The following is an 18,039-nucleotide window of genomic DNA, read 5'->3' on the forward strand; positions in this document are numbered from 1 at the left end:
GTGCAAAACCTTCTGCACCAGGCGACAAATAGGAGGCTTGTAAGTTGACCAGTGAACTCCCCACACACTACGACAGCTGAGTCTGATTGCACAACATCCATAACACATTTCCATTTCTGTTGCAATTTTCATGTAGGCTCATGCTTTCAAGCTAGCTTCAGAAGCTGAGGAATGAGCTCTTTTTTGGTCCCGAAGCCTGACGTGCCTGGGCCTGTCTTCTCAGCATCCCCCTCAGTCCCACTGGTTACCATAATTGCTGCAAAACCACTAAACTACTGTGAACTGCATAATTAATTTGAGCTTGTACTGCAATAACTTATTAGTGATGTGGTTTTGAACTTTTTCATTACCAAAATACACAAATCAGTGTAACTTATATGTCAAGCGCATGTGTAAAATTCAGAGTGGCTTTATTGGGTGTGCCTGGACCCCCACTCACTGGATATTTTCTCATTTTACACCACTCTCTGTAAATACAAGAGATGGTTGCGTGGAAAAATCACAGTAAATCAGCAGTTTCTAAGATACTCAGACCAGCCTGTCATGCACCAGCAACCATAACACATCCAAAGTCACTGAAATCTTCTCTTTTTTCCTATTTCATCATTTGATGCTTCAGCAGGTCATATTGAGCATGTCTGCTTGGCTAAATCTCTTGAGCTGCGGCCGTATGATTGGCTAATTAGGTATTTGCTTTAACAAGCAGTTGAACAGGTGTACCAGTGACCAGTGATAGAAAGTAACCAGTGAATGTGGATGCCTACTGCCAATTTGTGCAGTCATCGTAAATATTAGAATATGTTCAGGACAAACTTGGAAAGACATTTTTGAGCCATTGAATAACCAAACAAATATTGCAAATTATACTGTGCTCTTACATAATTTATTAAGACTAATTTCAATATGGATGTTTTTTTATGTTACACAAGTGAAAAGATTTTTTTATTACTAGCTGTGAAAAAGCTTAATACTGTGCATGTACGAAATGTACTCCTTTCTTTTTTATGCAGTGGTTCTGACAGATGTTGAAATAATCTTAATTCTCTAAGTGCATGTTCAGCAACTTATATAGTTAACATTTGACCCAAAAAGAGGGAAATGAAACTTCTGGTGTCAAACAATAACAAGTGCAGTAACAACAGGGGTTATTAGCATTCAGCACTCCTGATGATCAATCTGCAAAAAATGGACATAAAAATGTTCCAATTTCTCAGTTCTCATTTCTTCTCTGGCATTCCTGTTCATCACTAACGCTCTGTGTCTGTGCCAGTCCATTAAACGTAAACTGGAATCCCTGATAACAGAAAATCAATTCAGTTCAGTTTTATTTATATAGTGCCAAATCACAACAGCAGTCACTGTTGTCACAACCTCAAGTCACTTTGAATTTGCGGTCAAAATATTGAAAACTACACCGAACGTGTCTTGGTTGCTATGCACTTACAGGTTTGTATATCTGAAAGTATTGTGGCCCATCTGATCTGTGGATCATAAAAGTACAACTTCACACACAGACAGGAGTGACTCAGTCACTAAATTATTTAAACATTATTGAAGTCCTGTCATGCTTTCAAGATATTCCAATTCCCATATATTATTTCCACTTGGGTGTTTTATTGAAAATATGCTTTCGTTTAAATGTCATATGAATCTTCCCTTGCCTCCTGCAAAGAAGGAATGTGAAACTGACGCCCTTCAGCCACTTATTTGGCACACAGTGTTTTACACATTACTGACAGAGCTAGGTATATTATACCCAATATAACATGAGTATCTTCCTCTTTAACCCCCCTCCCCAAAGGAGTTGTTTTACGTCTTCACAAGCCACCCGGTGGCCTCATATAGACATACGGATGAGTGATGAATGCTCTGAACTTATATTATAGATACCCGGGATGTACGAATTTAAAAATGGTGAGCTGAGAGACTTTAAAACTGATAAGTATTTGTTTTGTTTTGTTATATAATTATTATTATTAGTAGTAGTAGTAGTATTATGGTTTATGCTATTTGTATATGCACAGCATATTGTGAACCCAGGTTTTATGTTGAAGTGCATTATGGTAAATGGCCTGTATTTGTATAGCGCTTTTACTAGCCACTAAGGACCCCAAAGCGCTTTACACAACCAGTCATCCAGTCATTCACGCACACATTCACACACTGGTGATGGCAGCTACATTATAGCCACAGCCACCCTGGGGCGCACTGACATTATAAATAAAGGTGCTATGGTATTAATGAAGTTCCTTTTCCTTGTACAAAAGAGGGCTTATATAACGACACAAACAAAATTAATTAATTTTCAAATCATTAATGTAAATAATGATATTGGTCCAAAATTCTTCACACCCTTGTGCTTTTAGCTTAAATATTTGTAAACCCGATCCGTCCTACAGGGTGTCGTGGTCTTTTTTGGTTTATGTAAGTATTCGCCCCCAAAAAACCTAGTTAAACAGAATTAAAATTAAAACCAACTTAAAATTATCTACTTAGCCTTGTCAGAGCTGTTAAAAGAAGGCTATTACTTAAAGTCACATATTTCCATATCCTCCCAATGACAGGCTAATTTAATGTACTTTTCTCTTGCCATACTGACTCATGCTGACTCCCATACTTTGCTATTACAGTCTCTAAGTGACCCCTTATGGGGCAAGGAAGAATCACTTTTTTCTCTGTTGTATTGCACAGTGCATCTGGGACTGTGCAGTGACTTGTATGCTGCTCACGTATACACTGATTAGCCACATAACATTAAAACCACAGAATGGACAGCTACAGTGAAAGAAGACGCTGATCATATCATAACACTGCAATGTTCTGCTGAGAAATACTGAGACCTGCAATTCACATGGATGTTATTTTGGCTCCCCCTGCAGGCCTTAAAAACAGCCAACGTGGAAGAGCTAAAAAGTGCAGTTCCACTAATGCCCACTTGAAGCTGACTCAAACAAAAAGAAAAGCCTCATAGACTCCCAGAACCAGAGGATGATTTAACAGATTGTTGTAATGCATGTGCTGCCTTAAAATACAGTGATAGTTGACAAAGCTATAAAATTATTAGTCTGTCAGAGTAATTTATTAATCTGATAGTCCAGCAACACATGCAATAATTAAAATCAGTCAATCACCTTTTATGGTATCACCTTTAATCAATATTAGAGACTCCTGGTGACCTTTTACTGCACTACAGTTGAGAGTGTGTTGACATATGTCATAACTGTGTGGTAGGCTGCCTATACAGTGGCTGACAAGAAAAGAGTGCAAAGGGTGCAGAAGCATCAAAAGCAGAGCAAATACCTCAGGAAACCACTTCTTTTCTTGGTTGGAAGGACATTAATGCAGGTTTCTAACACCGGCAATACTCAGTTTAATTGCCCAGTGCAATAACTTGATATATATGTGACTTTAGTATCTTGTCAATTTATTGCTGTTTATGGCCTCCCCATCTGAGCTGTTTTATTACGTTGTTGCTTCTATATTGTCTGTTTCATTGTGTTTTACATGTCTTAACATGTCTTCAGATGTAGCACTCTGAAATTTCGCCGTACAGTATCTGTGCTATGACAACAAAAATTAATCTTTTTAATTTTTCATAAAAAACAAAAACAAAACTAGTATACATGTCTTGCTTGTCCTGATGCATATTTTATGGTACGTGTGTTAGTGTATAGTAGCTACAACTGTAGGCATAGGGGTCAAAATGAATAAATAAAAATAGTAATACATATGCAAGACTCGAGAAGGCCGAGAAGTGTTGATGTTTCAACCAAGAGACAGACCGCGCTTGACAGTTTCCGGGTCTGAGCGCGAGGAAAGGATGGGCGAGTTGTCGGTGTTGTTGTTGTTTGTGTGTGCGAGGTCAGCTCATTTTAAACGCTCGTAACTTCTGTATTTCTTAAGAAGACCTCCCGAAACTATTTTATCAGAGTATCATGTACTCAGCAATTTAGTATTTGACTCTGTCGGCCGGGCTGTAATCTCGTTTTGCTAACTTATTAGCCAAGTCAAGCTAACTGACAAAACACACCAGTAATGTTCCCGGAAATAAGCGTCGTGACCTTCAATATAAAACGCACAGCGACACGACAGAAGTTAGATCGTTTATTTTGAAAATTCACAGAAAATTTGACTGAACGTTCTCATTTTTGTTGTGTCGTGCTTGACACTAGTGCAACTACTGTAGTTGCACGCGTTTAGCTACGTTGTCTATAACAGTCGTTATATTCTATAAGTAGCTTTGAGAAATCTGACTTCACCCGAAATTTGACGGGTTTTTTTTTTTCATTAGCCGACAGCTGTAGCATGTTAGACGCGTGTGCGGCTTTCTAGGAGTCTTCCAGAAAGAGTTGTCGTCGGGCCTGTTCAGGTTATTTCCATCACTGCCATTGGCTAACAAGTTTCTAAAGAGAAATGTCACTGGAGGGCTATGAGAGACATCTGGACTCGATAAGCTCGGATTTGAGCAGCGGGTCTGTGGTCAGTGAGCGATCAGCTTTAGCCCATTTTAATGGCGAAGAGGAGAAGTTGCATTACATTCCTATCCGGATCCTGGGGAGGGGGGCGTTTGGTGAAGCGACTCTGTACAGAAGGACAGAGGTAAGCAGGGTATCAGCATAGCCTGATTTTGTTCTCGTGATTTATTGGCATGGTTTTCTTCATACCTAATGCTATGTGAGGAAATGCCTTGCTAATATATTATGACCTGCAAGTGTCTTCTATTAAAATTGAATGCCTCACTGTTCTCCTCTGTGCACATCCTTGGTATTTCTCACTGTGGCTCTGAGAAATTCTTGGGTGAAAACAAGATGAATGACTCTCTCATGCATTGCCTGTTAGTCCCTTTGTAATATGTATCTGCAAGATTAGCTGCTATTCTAATAACATCTTGAGACCTCTCTAATTGAGGCTCTTATTTATTTGGTTTGTTTCCCTATAGGATAACTCTCTGGTGGTATGGAAGGAGGTCGACCTGAACTCACTTTCAGATAAGGAGCGCAGAGATGTCATGAATGAAATAAGCATCCTCTCCATCCTGGAGCACAAAAACATCATAGCCTACTTCAACCATTTCATGGATAAAAACACTCTGCTCATTGAGTTGGAGTATTGCAATGGTAAGCCAGTGCACTGCTAACCTCTGATGATCTGATTGAGGTTAGTTTGGGTGTTGCTCATCTGTGACCGGGTGATAAATTGTCCTGTCATTGCAGGCGGAAATCTGTATGATAAAATCGTCCAGCAAAAGGGGACACTGTTCAGCGAGAAGGTATGAATGGACTATGACAGGCTGTTTATTTTAAACAAAATTGTTATGTTCTTTGCTGTTCTATGTGAATCTTGAACATGTTTTCTTCAGGTGGTCATATGGTACCTGTACCAGATTACTTCAGCAGTGGCCCACATTCACAAGGCTGGGATCTTACACAGGTAGGATGTTCGTGCTCTGACTGAATGTATCCGGCAGATGATTTTCGCAGATGAAACAATATTTTTTTTCTCTCTTTTTGTAAATGGCAGAGATATCAAAACTCTCAACATTTTCCTGACAAAGACTGACCTTATTAAGCTGGGCGACTACGGCCTCGCAAAGAAGCTAGGCTCCGAATTTTCCATGGCGGAGAGTGTAAGTTGTGGCTCCCTCCCCGACATCTCTAAACTGGAGGCTACGATTAAGGAAATCTCAACAGTTGTTAATCATCCGTTCACTCTATTTACACTTGGTGTAGCGGGAGTGTGGTTCTTAGATTTGTGCCTGTTTTACATAGATTACTTAAACATAGATTCCAAAGATAAACTTGTTCTGTAGCTTTGTAGCTGAGGCATAGCTGAGTTTAGATTATCTTAGCAAAAATAGCACACATACTGTAAATGGAAGCGAGTAGGTGTATATGTTTAGCATTCATTAGCCACCTTGCTGCTGTTTACTAATGAGACTCTGCACTAAATGCAAGTGTTTACTGAGAGTTTGCTTTGCAGATACATGCCAGGGTGGTATAGTTTATGAATCAAGTTGAGATAACATGTTTCACTAATGATCTTAATGCACCATTTCCTTCCTTTGTATGTCCAGTGTGTGGGAACTCCATATTACATGTCACCTGAATTGTGCCAGGGAGCAAAGTACAACTTCAAATCCGACATTTGGGCCATGGGTTGTGTACTTTTTGAACTCCTGACACTTACAAGGACATTTGATGCTACGGTAGGTTTTCAGGCTTTCTGGTAGCGAGCGTAAATTCTGGATTTTTGACTCGAGAATGAGTTTATCATAATGTTTTTCTTTCTTTTCAGAACCCTCTGAATCTCTGTGTGAAAATTGTCCAGGGCAACTGGACTATGGAGTTGAACTCGGATATTTATTCATCTGCAATAGTGAAACTTGTGCATGAGTGTCTCGATCAAGTAAGTGAGAAGAACAATCAGAGTGTTGTTTCGAGTTTAAAAACAAACGTCTGACCCCAGAGATAACACTGTGGTTAAGTAAAGAGCTGATTGATATCACTAACCCTTGTGATCTTTCAGGATCCTGCAAAGAGGCCCACCGCTGAGCAGATTCTCGGCCAGCCATTAATTTCCTCCTGCCGACAGTAAGAACGCTTCGAATCCTCATATTGCCTCATTATAATAAAAATCTGCCACTCATTGACAGCTTCACTGTTTAACAGGGAGCTTGAAGAGCGAGTTTGCCTGCTAAATTCAGCCATGAAGAAACCAAAGTGAGTTCATGATTCCTCAGCTGTGTGTTCACCATCATAGAAGCAGGCTCGACATCTTTCCAACATGATTTAAATGATTTGTTGTGCTTGTGCAATAGGCTGAGCACAGTGAGCGAGAGTCCTGTCGCGGTGGTTACTCAACGCTCGAGGGATGTGTATTACTGGGGTGGAGGGAAGTTCACTCCTCAGAAACTAGACACGTTCAAAGCAGGCAGCAGTGCCCAGTATGTGTGTGCAGGAGAGAACCACTTTGCGGTTGTGTCAGTGGAAAAGGAGCTGTATACCTGGGCTGTAAGTATTAATCCATCGTTCTGTGGAAGACATATTTGATCTGGTTTTTGCTGCACTACAGGGAACTTTTTCCACCCTCAGAATGTACAAGGCGGGGCTAAGATGGTGGGCCAGCTAGGGCACGGAGACCAGGCCTCGTATCGGCAACCAAAGAAGGTGGAGAAGCTGATAGGGAAGGCTATCCGACAGGTGGCATGTGGGGCTGACTTCACTGCCTGTGTCACTGGTAAGTGAAGAGGATTCCTGCTAAGGCCTGATTTATAGTGCTGTGGTAAATGTTTGCAGTAGCTGTAGCATAGCCATATAACACTGCACCCTAACTGAAGCTGTATCCTGATATGCAGTTTACCAAAACTACATGTCACAGTGATGTAGGTACCTTAATGTCACTCACTGGTTTGTGAAGTCTGCAAACAAGCTGTCCTGCAGCTGGCAGTGTTGGGGTCATTACACAAGATAAATAATGTGTTACACGTTACTTGTTACTTTTATTTAAAAGTAATGCAGTACATTATTTAATTATGATTAATTTTGAGGACACAGAAACTCCTTCAGCATGCTGTCTGTGAAGATGCTTGCAAAGAGTCAAAGATGTTTCTGTCCTGCATGCAGTTTCCACTTTACCATCACACTCTTATCCCTTTGTGCAATAAAACGAAGAGTAATGTCCATATCTGGCTGTTTGAGAAACTGCACCTCCATGTTGGCCTGGTTTTTCAGCCTGCCACCCAGGTTGCCACTTGAGTAATGCAGACTGCAGTGTCTGTATATCAATTAGCACAAGGACAGTGCCTGGAGTATGTTGTGAAGTCTTTTGTTTTAATGCATTTCAGTAAAAGTTAGTGTTGTTAAACAGTTAAATGCAGACACATCAGCACATAGAGTATAAATGTAGCGTGTGGTGTTACCCACCACAATGTAGGCTCTGCAAAGGTTCAGCACAGCACTACAAATGAAGCTGAAAAAAGAAAACAGGGTCTGTAAAGCCATCGAAAATTCCTCTGCCTCTTTTGCAGATGAAGACCAGATGTACATGTTCGGGTCGGACTATTATGGCTGCATTGGAATCGAGGGCGAGCTGGGCGTGGAGATTCTGGAGCCAGTTCTTCTGGAGTTTTTTGAGGAGCGACCGGTGCGCCAGGTTTCCTGTGGAGACAACCACGTGGTGGTGCTGACTCAGAATGGCGACATCTACTCGTGGGGCGTAGGAGAGTATGGTACATAGGGTTGCTGTTTTTAGCTGATGTTTGTAAGCATCTACCAGATTTCCTTCTTTGACTTTCATAATTGTAGCCAGTAGGTGGAAAAAGTGTCACTTAAATGTACTGCATTTTAAGATTGCATCTCATCTTTAATCTCTTTTTATTTATTTTTTTCACATGGCAGGACGTCTTGGCCTGGAGTGTGAGGATGATTTTAATTCTCCTATGCAAGTAAGACTTACTTCAGTGTCTTGGCAGAGGCCTCTCAGGAGCTGGTTAAATACAAATGAATTTAATGTTACATCTGCTGTTTGTTTGTTTGTTTGTTTTCAGGTGGAGATTCCTAAAGGTGCAACTATCTCATCAGTGTCGTGTAGCAGTGATGGGACTTTCTTTTTGACCGAGATGGGCAAAGTCTTGGCATGTGGAAACAATGACTTCAACAAGCTGGGGCTGACTCAAGGATTCTCTGGAATCAAAAACCACCCCGGAGAGGTAGTTAGCTGTATTTAAAGTACTATAATAATAACAGTCTTGCACACCGCTTTGTGCAGCTGTGCTTATAAATGCCTTTTTCTTTCTTTTTCTTTCTCTCATGTTTGGCAATCCAGAGTTACCAGGGGATCCCGTACATCACCACACTGACCTTGGTAAAGCAGCTGTCTCACTTCAAGATCCGGACCATAGCTCCAGGGAAGACACACACAGCTGCCATTGATGGTACAACAAAAAATAGTTATTATCATTTCTCTTCTAAAAAATAACTGTGTCAAAGAGGTTTCGTTCATATGATTTTTGTCTTTGCAGAACGTGGTCGTCTGATCACCTTTGGCTGCAACAAGTATGGGCAGTTAGGCGTGAAGGACTTTAAGAAACACCAATGTGTCCAGGTCCTTGTTGGCCCGTTTGGAGGGAAGATAGTGACCAAAGTGTCTTGTGGAGATGGATTCACCATTGCAGCCACAGAGGGTAAGAGCATGTGCACTACTGTGGTTCATGTATTGCTAACTATTATGATATTTATATCAAGTATTTGTTTGTTTGTTTTTTTTCCTCCTCAGAACAGTATGACATAATTTTTTTTCTTGCAGACAATCAGATCTTTGCCTGGGGAAACGCAGGAAATGGGAGACTCGGGATGCCTGCTGATAAAGGATTCGGCTCTGAGGTTTGCCCCGCCATGCCGAGGCCAATATTTGGTTCCCTCCACCACGTCCCAGACCTTTCTTGCCGTGGTTGGCACACCATCATCATAATGGGTCTGTCTAGAAAATCACTGCACAGACACCAACAGAAGTTATTTCATAAAACAGCTAATTAATGCCCGTTTTTTCTAATTTGTAGAAAAAGTACTCAACTCAAAAACCATCCGCTCAAACAGCAGTGGACTGTCGACCGATAGGGGTAAATACGTTTGTTGACATTTGTGTTCTGATTAATTTTGTTTTCTTGAAAGTTAATTCGTGTGTGTGTGTGTGCGTGTGTGTGTGTCAGGGCTGGCCCATGAGGAATCTCCATCCACGTCCATGGATCTGGACATCGAACTTGGTGCCGAGACGGAGTGTCGCGACAGGGGTCTTGGGGGTACAATGGAGGTTAATACAGAGGATTGCTTCCTGGAAACTCCAATGATGTTGATGGCGAATCAGACCGGGGACAGCTCCTGCCCTCTGTGGCTGAGAAAGGTTTGTTACTGTGGAAGCACAAATAAATAAGGAAATCTTGATTTTTATTTATTTATTTTTTTATCTTAATTTTGTGATGTTCTCTTCCAACAGGAGCTCGAAGATGCAGAGGTCATCCCGATACCAGACAACTCGGAGCCTCTCACTCCAGGCCAGCTCTCTTCCTTCTCTAAGAGTGTTACTTTACCGTATGAAGAACTGAAAGAGCTTAAAGCAGCTGCAGCAGCAGTCGGCAGCATGAAGGACCTACCGGTAAAGCAATCAGCTGCTGTTTATATACGATTTCCACTAAGCACTCTTAATAAAGTGGCTATATTCACTTTAAATTCTCTGTGTTGGCTTTACAGACAAAACGAATGAGCTGTGATAAGGTGAACGGACTGGAGGAGACTGATGGCTTGGCAAAAGGAGAGTCTTATGGGTGTTGCAATTCAAGTAGTGAGCTGACACAGGTAACATACTCAAGAATCCGAAGCGTGAGTAAATGCGGCATTCACCGCAGTGCTTCGATGACAGTAAACCCTTTTGTTGTGGTTTTTTGCAGCTGCGAGAGACAGTCGCCCGTCAAGAGATGAGAATCCAAATGCTTGAGAAACAGGTGATTGTTTTTGGTTTATGTTTCAAATCCAGTGACCTCTGAGCTCACTTTGATTGTTGTGTTTAAATAACACCAAGCACACATCTCTGCTGCCTGTAGATCAGTGAGCAGCGGCTGGAGAATGAGAGGCTCTGGGCGGCCATCAATCGTTCTGCGCTGCAGGGAGCAGTATGCGACAGTAATGGAAACCATCCCTCCGCTCGTACGCCCATGGATGGAGGAAGAAGAAGAGGCGGGCTCACAAATCACGGAGGCCGATCTGCTGGGGCCAGCGTGTGAGGCTTAACGCGCAGATGTCCTGGCCATGGGTGAAATGTCAAACCCTCCTAGCACATACTGAGTTGAGCAACGGGAGGTGGACGGGCAGCAGAGACGTCATCCTCATTTCCACTCAGAGGTTACATGACAGATGTTAGCACAGTGCTAAGTTTCACGATTACATTTTATTGCATAGGTGTAATAATGTAAAGATGCATTGCACACGCTCAGTGCAAGCCAGCCTGATCCTCCAGACAGGAAATGTTGGCTGGATTCAACAAGAAGCATCAGACCTTAACGCCTGGGAGAGACAATCTGGTCATAGTGTTACACTGCCACGTGCAGCAGACGGCAAGTCTGCACGTTTGGTGGTGGTTTTGTTCCGTTTTGGTGACGCTTCAGTCCTTTAGTGCCTCAGAAGTTAGTATTTATCAAATACCAGGTAAGGCTAGCTTATGCAAATGTATCCAAAGTGTATGTATATGCAAAGGGTTGTCAGTCTGTATGCTGGCAGCTTCTTCCAAAGTAAAAACATAACATGTACATCATGTTTTGTTCCACTTTTTACATTTTCATTTCTTCTGATATTCCTAAAAGGTGAAAGCGCTAAACAGAACTCAGCCTCTAAACCTCTTTTGGTATTTATCGCACATTTTAGCGATTGCAAACTTATTCGAATTAATTCATGCAAACATATACATACAGCTTAAATTGCATGTTTTATTGTTGTATTAAGAGCACTTGTGTGAAGCAAAAAAACTACTGATTCTTTTTTTCTTTTTCTTTTTTTTAAATACGAGTTAGTTTTCCTGTTTTCTTTGTGACACTGAACACTTGAACAGTTTGCGTAAAAACAATTGTGGTCTTTCAAACATTTATTCTGTAGTTGAACATGAAGCTATAACATTTTTCTTTCTTTGTAACTGTTTTGTCTCTGATGCTTTTTGAAATTTCCTCATTTTTTGTTTGCAATTTTGTCATTTGTGAAAACAAAAAAGTTTATATTTCATTTTTCTTTTTTTGTAGCTCTGTTGAATCCATTTATTCTCATGTTATGAGCTGTGTGTGTGTGTGTGTGTGTGTGTGTGTGTGTGTGTGTGTGTGTGTGTGTGTGTGTGTGTGTGTGTGTGTGTGTGTGTGTGTGTGTGTGTGTGTGTGCGCTCACATGCTTCAAATATCAACTGTGTAACTCCAGAGTAATTTTTTTTAATGTTGGGGGAAAAACATCATACATTACAGAGTGCCTTAAGCTATTAAATCTTGAATTTGTGCATATATGACTGCTGTGCCTTAAATTGTTTTGTTTTTTGTTGTTGTTGTGTGTTCAGTTTTTAAAAATACGGTTTACTTTTGTTTTTCTTTAAATAGTTTACTAAATACTGCTGGGATGCAACGGTTGTAAAAAAAAAAAAAAACAAAAAAAACTGCATCTCGCCCAGTCACTCTGTCTATGCTTTGTGTACAAGCCATAAATAAAACTGTTATCTTTCATTCTGAGTGTACAGTCAGCAGTTACCACACTTTATTGTGTTACTATTTATTGATGTCAACATTTCTGCTTTAAGAACATGAATTATATTAGACAATAATGAGGGAAATATTGAAATGGCAGCAGATGAATAAATTCTCCAAAGTGGCCGATCTAATAAGTGACACCATCATCATAACAAGGTGACTTTTGATGTGCTGACGCTCACAGATCTCAGGCTCGCTGTCAGGGGAGGATTTCTTGATCCGTTTTGGCTGCGATGTGCCAGCTTGGAGACGAGCCTGAGGCAGACTGCTTAGGTTTCCCTGGCAGTTTTATGATCTGTTCTTTTTATTTAAAACCTGGACAAAAACAAATACAGTTCAAAATAAAATCCAGTACTCATAACAAGTCATGAGTATATTGAGGGGGAGAGCTTAGGTTTAGTAGTTTGGAGACAAAGTTAGAGAAGAAAGACTGAGATGGTTTGGACATGTGCAGAAAGAAAATTGGATATACTGAAAAAAGGATGTTGAATAGAAGGGAAAAGAAGAACACCACAGAGGATGTTCATGTATAGAGTGAAGGAGGACATGCAGAGGGTTGGTGTGATAGAGGATGCTATAGATGCTAGAGATAGGGTGAAATGGAGACAGATAATCTGCTGTGGTGACCCCTAAAGGGAGCAGCTGAAAAAAGAAAACGACTTAAACTTCATTATACCTTAGTTATACCTGACTACTACCATGTTGAACCCCCCTTTTTTGCCAACAGAATTGCCTTAAGTCTTCATTGCATGGATTTAACAAGGTGCTAGGAGCATATTTGGTCCATGTTAACATGATAGCATCACACAGAACATGGTGCATTATCCTGCTGCAAATAGCCATCAGAAAATGCGGGTACACTGTAGTCATAAAGGGATGGACACAGTTAGCAACAATATTCAGACAGGCTGTGGCATTTTAATGATAGTTGGTACAAAGAGGCCCAAAGTGTGCCAAGATTTTTTTTCCTTTTGTTGATGCAAAATCCTGACCCTACCAAGTGAATGTAACAATATAAATTGACTGATTTTGCATGTTTTCTTTTTTTTAGATAAATTATTGTCAAATTTCGGTGACTGTGCAATTTGTAGCCTCAGTTTCCTGTTCTTAGCAGACACGAGTGGCACAGGATGTGGTTTTCTTTAGCCCATCTGCCTCAAGGCTTATCGTTTTCAGAGGCTCTTCTGCATACCTTGGTGGTAACAAGCAGATTTTTGAGTCACTGTTACCTTCCTGTCAGCTTGAGGCAGTCTGGCTTGTTCCTTGAGCTTTAGCATCAACAACTGCCGCTCAGGTTTTATCACTATTCTCTGTAAACCTTAAAGATTGCATATCCCAGCAGACCAGCAGTTTCTAAAATACTCAGACCACCCACGTTCCCAAATCTGATGCTCAGTTTGAACATCTACAGGTTTTCCTGCCCATGAGCTGCTGCCATCATGACTGGCTGATCATATATTTGCATTAATGAGCAGCTGAGCAGTGTAGCTGACAAAGTGTTCGGTGAGTGATCATGTTAGTGTCTTACCTCTGGACTGTTGTTTCTAGTGTGTTTTCAGGAACTGCTCTATCTGGGATCCTTTGGTCCTGTTAGCGTACGAGTTGAAGACTTGCCGGCATGAAAAATTCACCTTCTCACATATTCGGACGTGCTTCTCTAATCTTTCACTCGCAAACTTTCTGTTGCAGACTTTGCAAGGAAAAAGCTGGAGGCTGACTTCTGTGCTCTCCATGAGCACGAGCTCTCCCTGTTGTGGTCCACTCCATTGTGAAGGTCTAGATGGAAGAGTCGAATCCCAGAGCTGATTTCCTCCTGCCCCTCTGTGGTTTCCTGTATAAGGAGTTTTCTGCAGATTCACCTGAGGCACATCACTGTACTTTATTTTTTCTATTTCTCCACCAGTACCACAATCTGTCCCATCTCCTCGTTTTCCTCTGGTATGCTCTTTCACATTGTGCCATCTTGATTTGTTCAGTTCTCCACTCACTTCTTGTTTGCTGGATATGACCTTATAAGTGCCTTTATTTCCTTTCCTGTTAGGCTGAATAGTTTCTGAATCGTCCTGCTGTTCTTCCTTTGTAGTCCTCATTCTGTCCTCAGTCCTCTGATCTTGTTTGAGCCTAACTTGCTTAAAATCATCATACCTTCTGTCCTCCATCACTTTATCTGTGCCTCGTGCTAGCTCTCTAAACTGGAGCTCAGACATTCTGGTATTAGTTTGAGCTTCTCGCACCTGAGCTCGTCCTCTGTTGTGTCCCTCCTCCCTACTCGTTTTCTCATTACCTCCAGCATAGTCAGCGCTGGCCCTCTGGAGCTTTTGTCTTATTTTTAATTCAACTTTCAAGAGCTTCTCCTGCAGCATGAGCTGTTTTGCATGGATTGCTTTGGTCATCTGCAGCTCTTCACTGGGCAGTCTGTCTGACAGTGAGGCTACGGTGGTCTCTGTGATGTCATGTGAATGATGCTCCTGGGGTAACAAAGGGGCTACTGGTTGAGTAGAAACTGTGATGTTTTCAAAATCATCCAAATCGAGTGAAACCTGAGGCCTGCTAGGTCTTCTATGGCTCACAGGCTTGTTTGGAAATGGATGATTTACTGCATCTGCTTTCCTATTAGGCACGCCACATCTTTCCCCTGCAAAGTTGTGGTGCCCCTGAGGAGTGTCTCTTCTTCTATGTGTGTTCATGACTTCATCTGTTGTTACAGATCATAAGCTGTTGTTCCACAGATTCAAAGATACCTGAATCCACTATATGGGGTCCTTTTATTGTATAATTTCTGTGCAAAAAGCAAGCAGAAAAGGGAAAGGGTAAGGCTTGTACAATATCACTGCCCCAATTCCAAAAAAGTTGATGTATAAAAGCTTATTTAAAAACAGGATGTAGTAATTATCTGAAAATCTCATAAACCCACATTTTAGTCACAACAGATCATAGAAAGCATATGACATGTTTGAACTGAGATAATGTTATCAAATAGCAGTTTTACTGTTTCATAAAAAAATATTTTCGCATTTCTGAAAAAGTTGGGATGAGGCAACAAAAAGTCGGAAAAGTAAGTAAAAAAGAAATTCTTGAAAAACATTTTTTAGTTCATTAGATTTATCTGCAAAAGCTCAGTAACACCACTGGGTATAAAAAGATTTTAGAGAGGCAGGCTTTCTCAGAAGTAGCGGTGGGCAGAGGTTCACCAATCTGGAAAGAAACTGTGTCTGCATTTGAAACCTTTCAATATCATATCATATACAGTACATATTATCATCAAAAGATGCAGAGAATTTGGGGGAAATCTGGGGAAAAAATAGAGGGACCATTACGCTTGTTATCAATTCCAAATTTTAAAAGCTTTCAGCTCTGAGGGCATGGGGGTACATTTATGCCTATGCAATTGGCAGCTTGCACATTTGAAAAGGCTCCATGCTCAACCCTGAAAGGTACATACAGGCTTTATAGCAATGTATGCTTCTCCATGTGGTTCTTTTGGAAGGAAGGCCTTGCATATTTCCAAAAGATGATGCTAAACCACATACTGCATCTAGTACAGCAGTACTGCATCCACGAGCTGCCAAACTGGTCTGCCTGCAGCTTGGACCTTTCACCAAATGAAATCTTAAACGAGTGAAGAATGGGATGACGGCCAGCCTCTCCCAAAATTTCAGCAGCTCTAAAGAAATGTTTCTGCCATCACCTTTATTAAATGTTTCTTTTAGTCTAGGACTAGGTTTAATCCATGCTTGTAAAACAGGCTATAAATGCAGGGGGAAAAAACTCAAGTACAAAGGTAATTAACGCACTGCTTTAAAAATATCTGTGTTACAGTTCAGTTTATCAACAGATATTTAGGCTTAATTTGGCGCATGGTGAGATGGTCAAATGCTTCAGAAAGAGACAAGCATGTTTATTTATTTATTTTTATTAAAGTGTTTTTAACGGCACAAGATAGGTTTTGTTAACTTTTTAACAACAAAGACCATAAATGTGCGCTCGACTAATAATTCAAAAAATACCGATATGTTCATGTCTTTGTCTGCAATAACATTTATTAGATAAAAAATAGAATCCAGTTTCAGAAAACTCTCATAAATATAATCTGCTATCTACTTACCAGCATACCGATGTATATTTTCCTTAAAAATCCTGTCCTTCCAGCGTTTACATTTGTTGCCTAGATACAAAGCTTCTCGGTTGTTTTCTGATTGGTCCGGTAAACAAACACCACTTCCTGTAATCCTCTGTTCCAGCCCAGTAGGTGGCGATAATGCAATTAGGAACTCAAAGAAGAAGAGGAAGAAGAAGTGGCGTCTCGTATGTTTTGAATTTGCTGTAATTCGGAACTGGGTCGGTGTTTCACGGCTTCTGTATAAAATTCAGGTAAATTAAATGATAGCGAGTTTTTGCGCAGTAATACTAAGCTAGGTGCGCTATGTATTATTTATGTTGGCATAGCTTCAGTCACCTGTGATTACAAATCACCTTTAAGCATTAAAGGACTGCCTTTTTTTTCTTTTTTTTTAAGATCCGTTATGGCCGATGAAGACCTAATTTCAGTGGATTATGAGATTTTTGGCAGAGTGCAAGGTGTATTTTTTCGGAAATACACGCAGGTGAGTTTGACATTGTCCCTGTATTCCTATGATTACCATTTTCTTACTATTATGACATCTCTTTTGCCCTCCACGATCTCAATAATAATAATAATAATCCTTTTTGCTTTTTTTTTTCTCTTTCAGGCAGAAGGGAAGAAACTTGGCCTTGTTGGCTGGGTCCAAAACACACCAGCAGGAACAGTGCAAGGGCAGCTACAAGGCCCACGCAAAAAGGTGAAGGAAATGCAAGAATGGCTGAGATCCACTGGGAGCCCCAAGTCACAAATAACCAAGGCAGAGTTCAAGAATGAGAAAGAAGTTGACAGCCTAGAACATTCATCTTTCAACGTAGTAAAATAACTGTGCCTTTAATATTAACTTATGCAGATGTTTTATTTATTTAGTCTTTTTTGTTTTTACTGGTTGGAATTTAACATTTAAACTGAATGGGAGGAAGAGGTGTACTGCATTCGTTTGATCTCCTAAATGTTCACGGAATATGTAACAACATTAATAAATGGGAACTTCCTTCATTGGGACTCACATTGTCTGATTTTATTGCAATAACAGCAGTGAAGGAATATTCAACTCAGTCAGCTTTAACATGCCTGGTTGTGAAGGACCTATACTCTGCATTTAAAGTGGTTAGCGGAGGTGGCTACATTGTTCAAATTTTTTTTATTTTTTAGAAGCCTTTAACAAAATTATATTTGTTCTCATGGTCATGCAAACAGGCACATGTGTGTGCTTGCCTGTTTTCAAAAGAAAGCTGTAATAATAACACCTTTTCAGGGTTCATCAAAAGCTCTTAAAGACTATTTACGCATAAGGTAACATAAACTATTTTGCTAAATTATCAAGATACTGATACAAGCTCAGTTATTCCAAGGACAAACACCCTGATATTGTTGGGTCTTCTGGTTTAAGATAACAGGTAAACGCCACACATGCCAATAAAGTGGGTAGGTCAGCAAATAATTTGACTTCATGTTGGTATGAAAAACACAGGTGTATCTGATGTGTCTGTGCAGACTTACTGGCACACTTGTACACAAACGGGGCATTTAAAGTTATTAATAAAATGTGTTTTTCCACTGTAACTTGATGTATCGAGACATGTTAGGATGATGTTGCAGGCCTGGCCACTCTTGAGTTTGCTTGAGTTTTATCCATATCGAGGTATAC

At 40.5% G+C, this 18,039-nt stretch overlaps 3 protein-coding genes across 4 annotated transcripts; 2 read left to right on the forward strand and 1 right to left on the reverse strand.

Moving 5' to 3' along the window:
* Positions 1 to 3,795: 3,795 nt before the first annotated feature.
* Positions 3,796 to 12,244, forward strand: nek9 (NIMA related kinase 9). The gene is made up of 23 exons (XM_080871895.1): positions 3,796 to 4,599; positions 4,940 to 5,117; positions 5,214 to 5,269; positions 5,360 to 5,430; positions 5,521 to 5,626; positions 6,074 to 6,205; positions 6,295 to 6,405; positions 6,526 to 6,590; positions 6,669 to 6,719; positions 6,818 to 7,010; positions 7,092 to 7,236; positions 8,027 to 8,227; positions 8,397 to 8,443; positions 8,546 to 8,707; positions 8,824 to 8,932; positions 9,020 to 9,181; positions 9,304 to 9,471; positions 9,557 to 9,616; positions 9,707 to 9,897; positions 9,991 to 10,149; positions 10,245 to 10,349; positions 10,442 to 10,495; positions 10,595 to 12,244. The coding sequence occupies exons 1-23, from the start codon at positions 4,414 to 4,416 to the stop codon at positions 10,772 to 10,774; spliced, it is 2,892 nt and encodes a 963-aa protein (XP_080728021.1). The 5' UTR covers positions 3,796 to 4,413; the 3' UTR covers positions 10,775 to 12,244.
* Positions 11,818 to 16,507, reverse strand: LOC308390182 (uncharacterized protein). The gene is made up of 3 exons (XM_080871896.1): positions 16,374 to 16,507; positions 13,797 to 15,047; positions 11,818 to 12,583 (listed from the first exon to the last, which is right to left on the reverse strand). The coding sequence occupies exon 2, from the start codon at positions 14,953 to 14,955 to the stop codon at positions 13,813 to 13,815; it is 1,143 nt and encodes a 380-aa protein (XP_080728022.1). The 5' UTR covers positions 14,956 to 15,047; positions 16,374 to 16,507; the 3' UTR covers positions 11,818 to 12,583; positions 13,797 to 13,812.
* A 32-nt stretch (positions 16,508 to 16,539) lies between these two features.
* acyp1 (acylphosphatase 1, erythrocyte (common) type) lies at positions 16,540 to 17,387 on the forward strand. Of its 2 annotated transcripts, XM_080871897.1 has the most exons (3): positions 16,540 to 16,639; positions 16,785 to 16,872; positions 16,999 to 17,387. In XM_080871897.1, the coding sequence occupies exons 2-3, from the start codon at positions 16,792 to 16,794 to the stop codon at positions 17,212 to 17,214; spliced, it is 297 nt and encodes a 98-aa protein (XP_080728023.1). In that variant the 5' UTR covers positions 16,540 to 16,639; positions 16,785 to 16,791; the 3' UTR covers positions 17,215 to 17,387. The 2 variants fall into 2 exon arrangements, with proteins under 2 accessions (XP_080728023.1, XP_080728024.1); XM_080871898.1 differs by lacking the exon at positions 16,540 to 16,639 and having other exon boundaries at positions 16,673 to 16,872.
* The last annotated feature ends 652 nt before the right edge of the window (positions 17,388 to 18,039 follow it).

Source organism: Rhamphochromis sp. 'chilingali', assembly GCF_963969265.1.
Source record: "Rhamphochromis sp. 'chilingali' genome assembly, chromosome: 21".
In the NCBI taxonomy this organism is placed as follows: Eukaryota; Metazoa; Chordata; class Actinopteri; order Cichliformes; family Cichlidae; genus Rhamphochromis; species Rhamphochromis sp. 'chilingali'.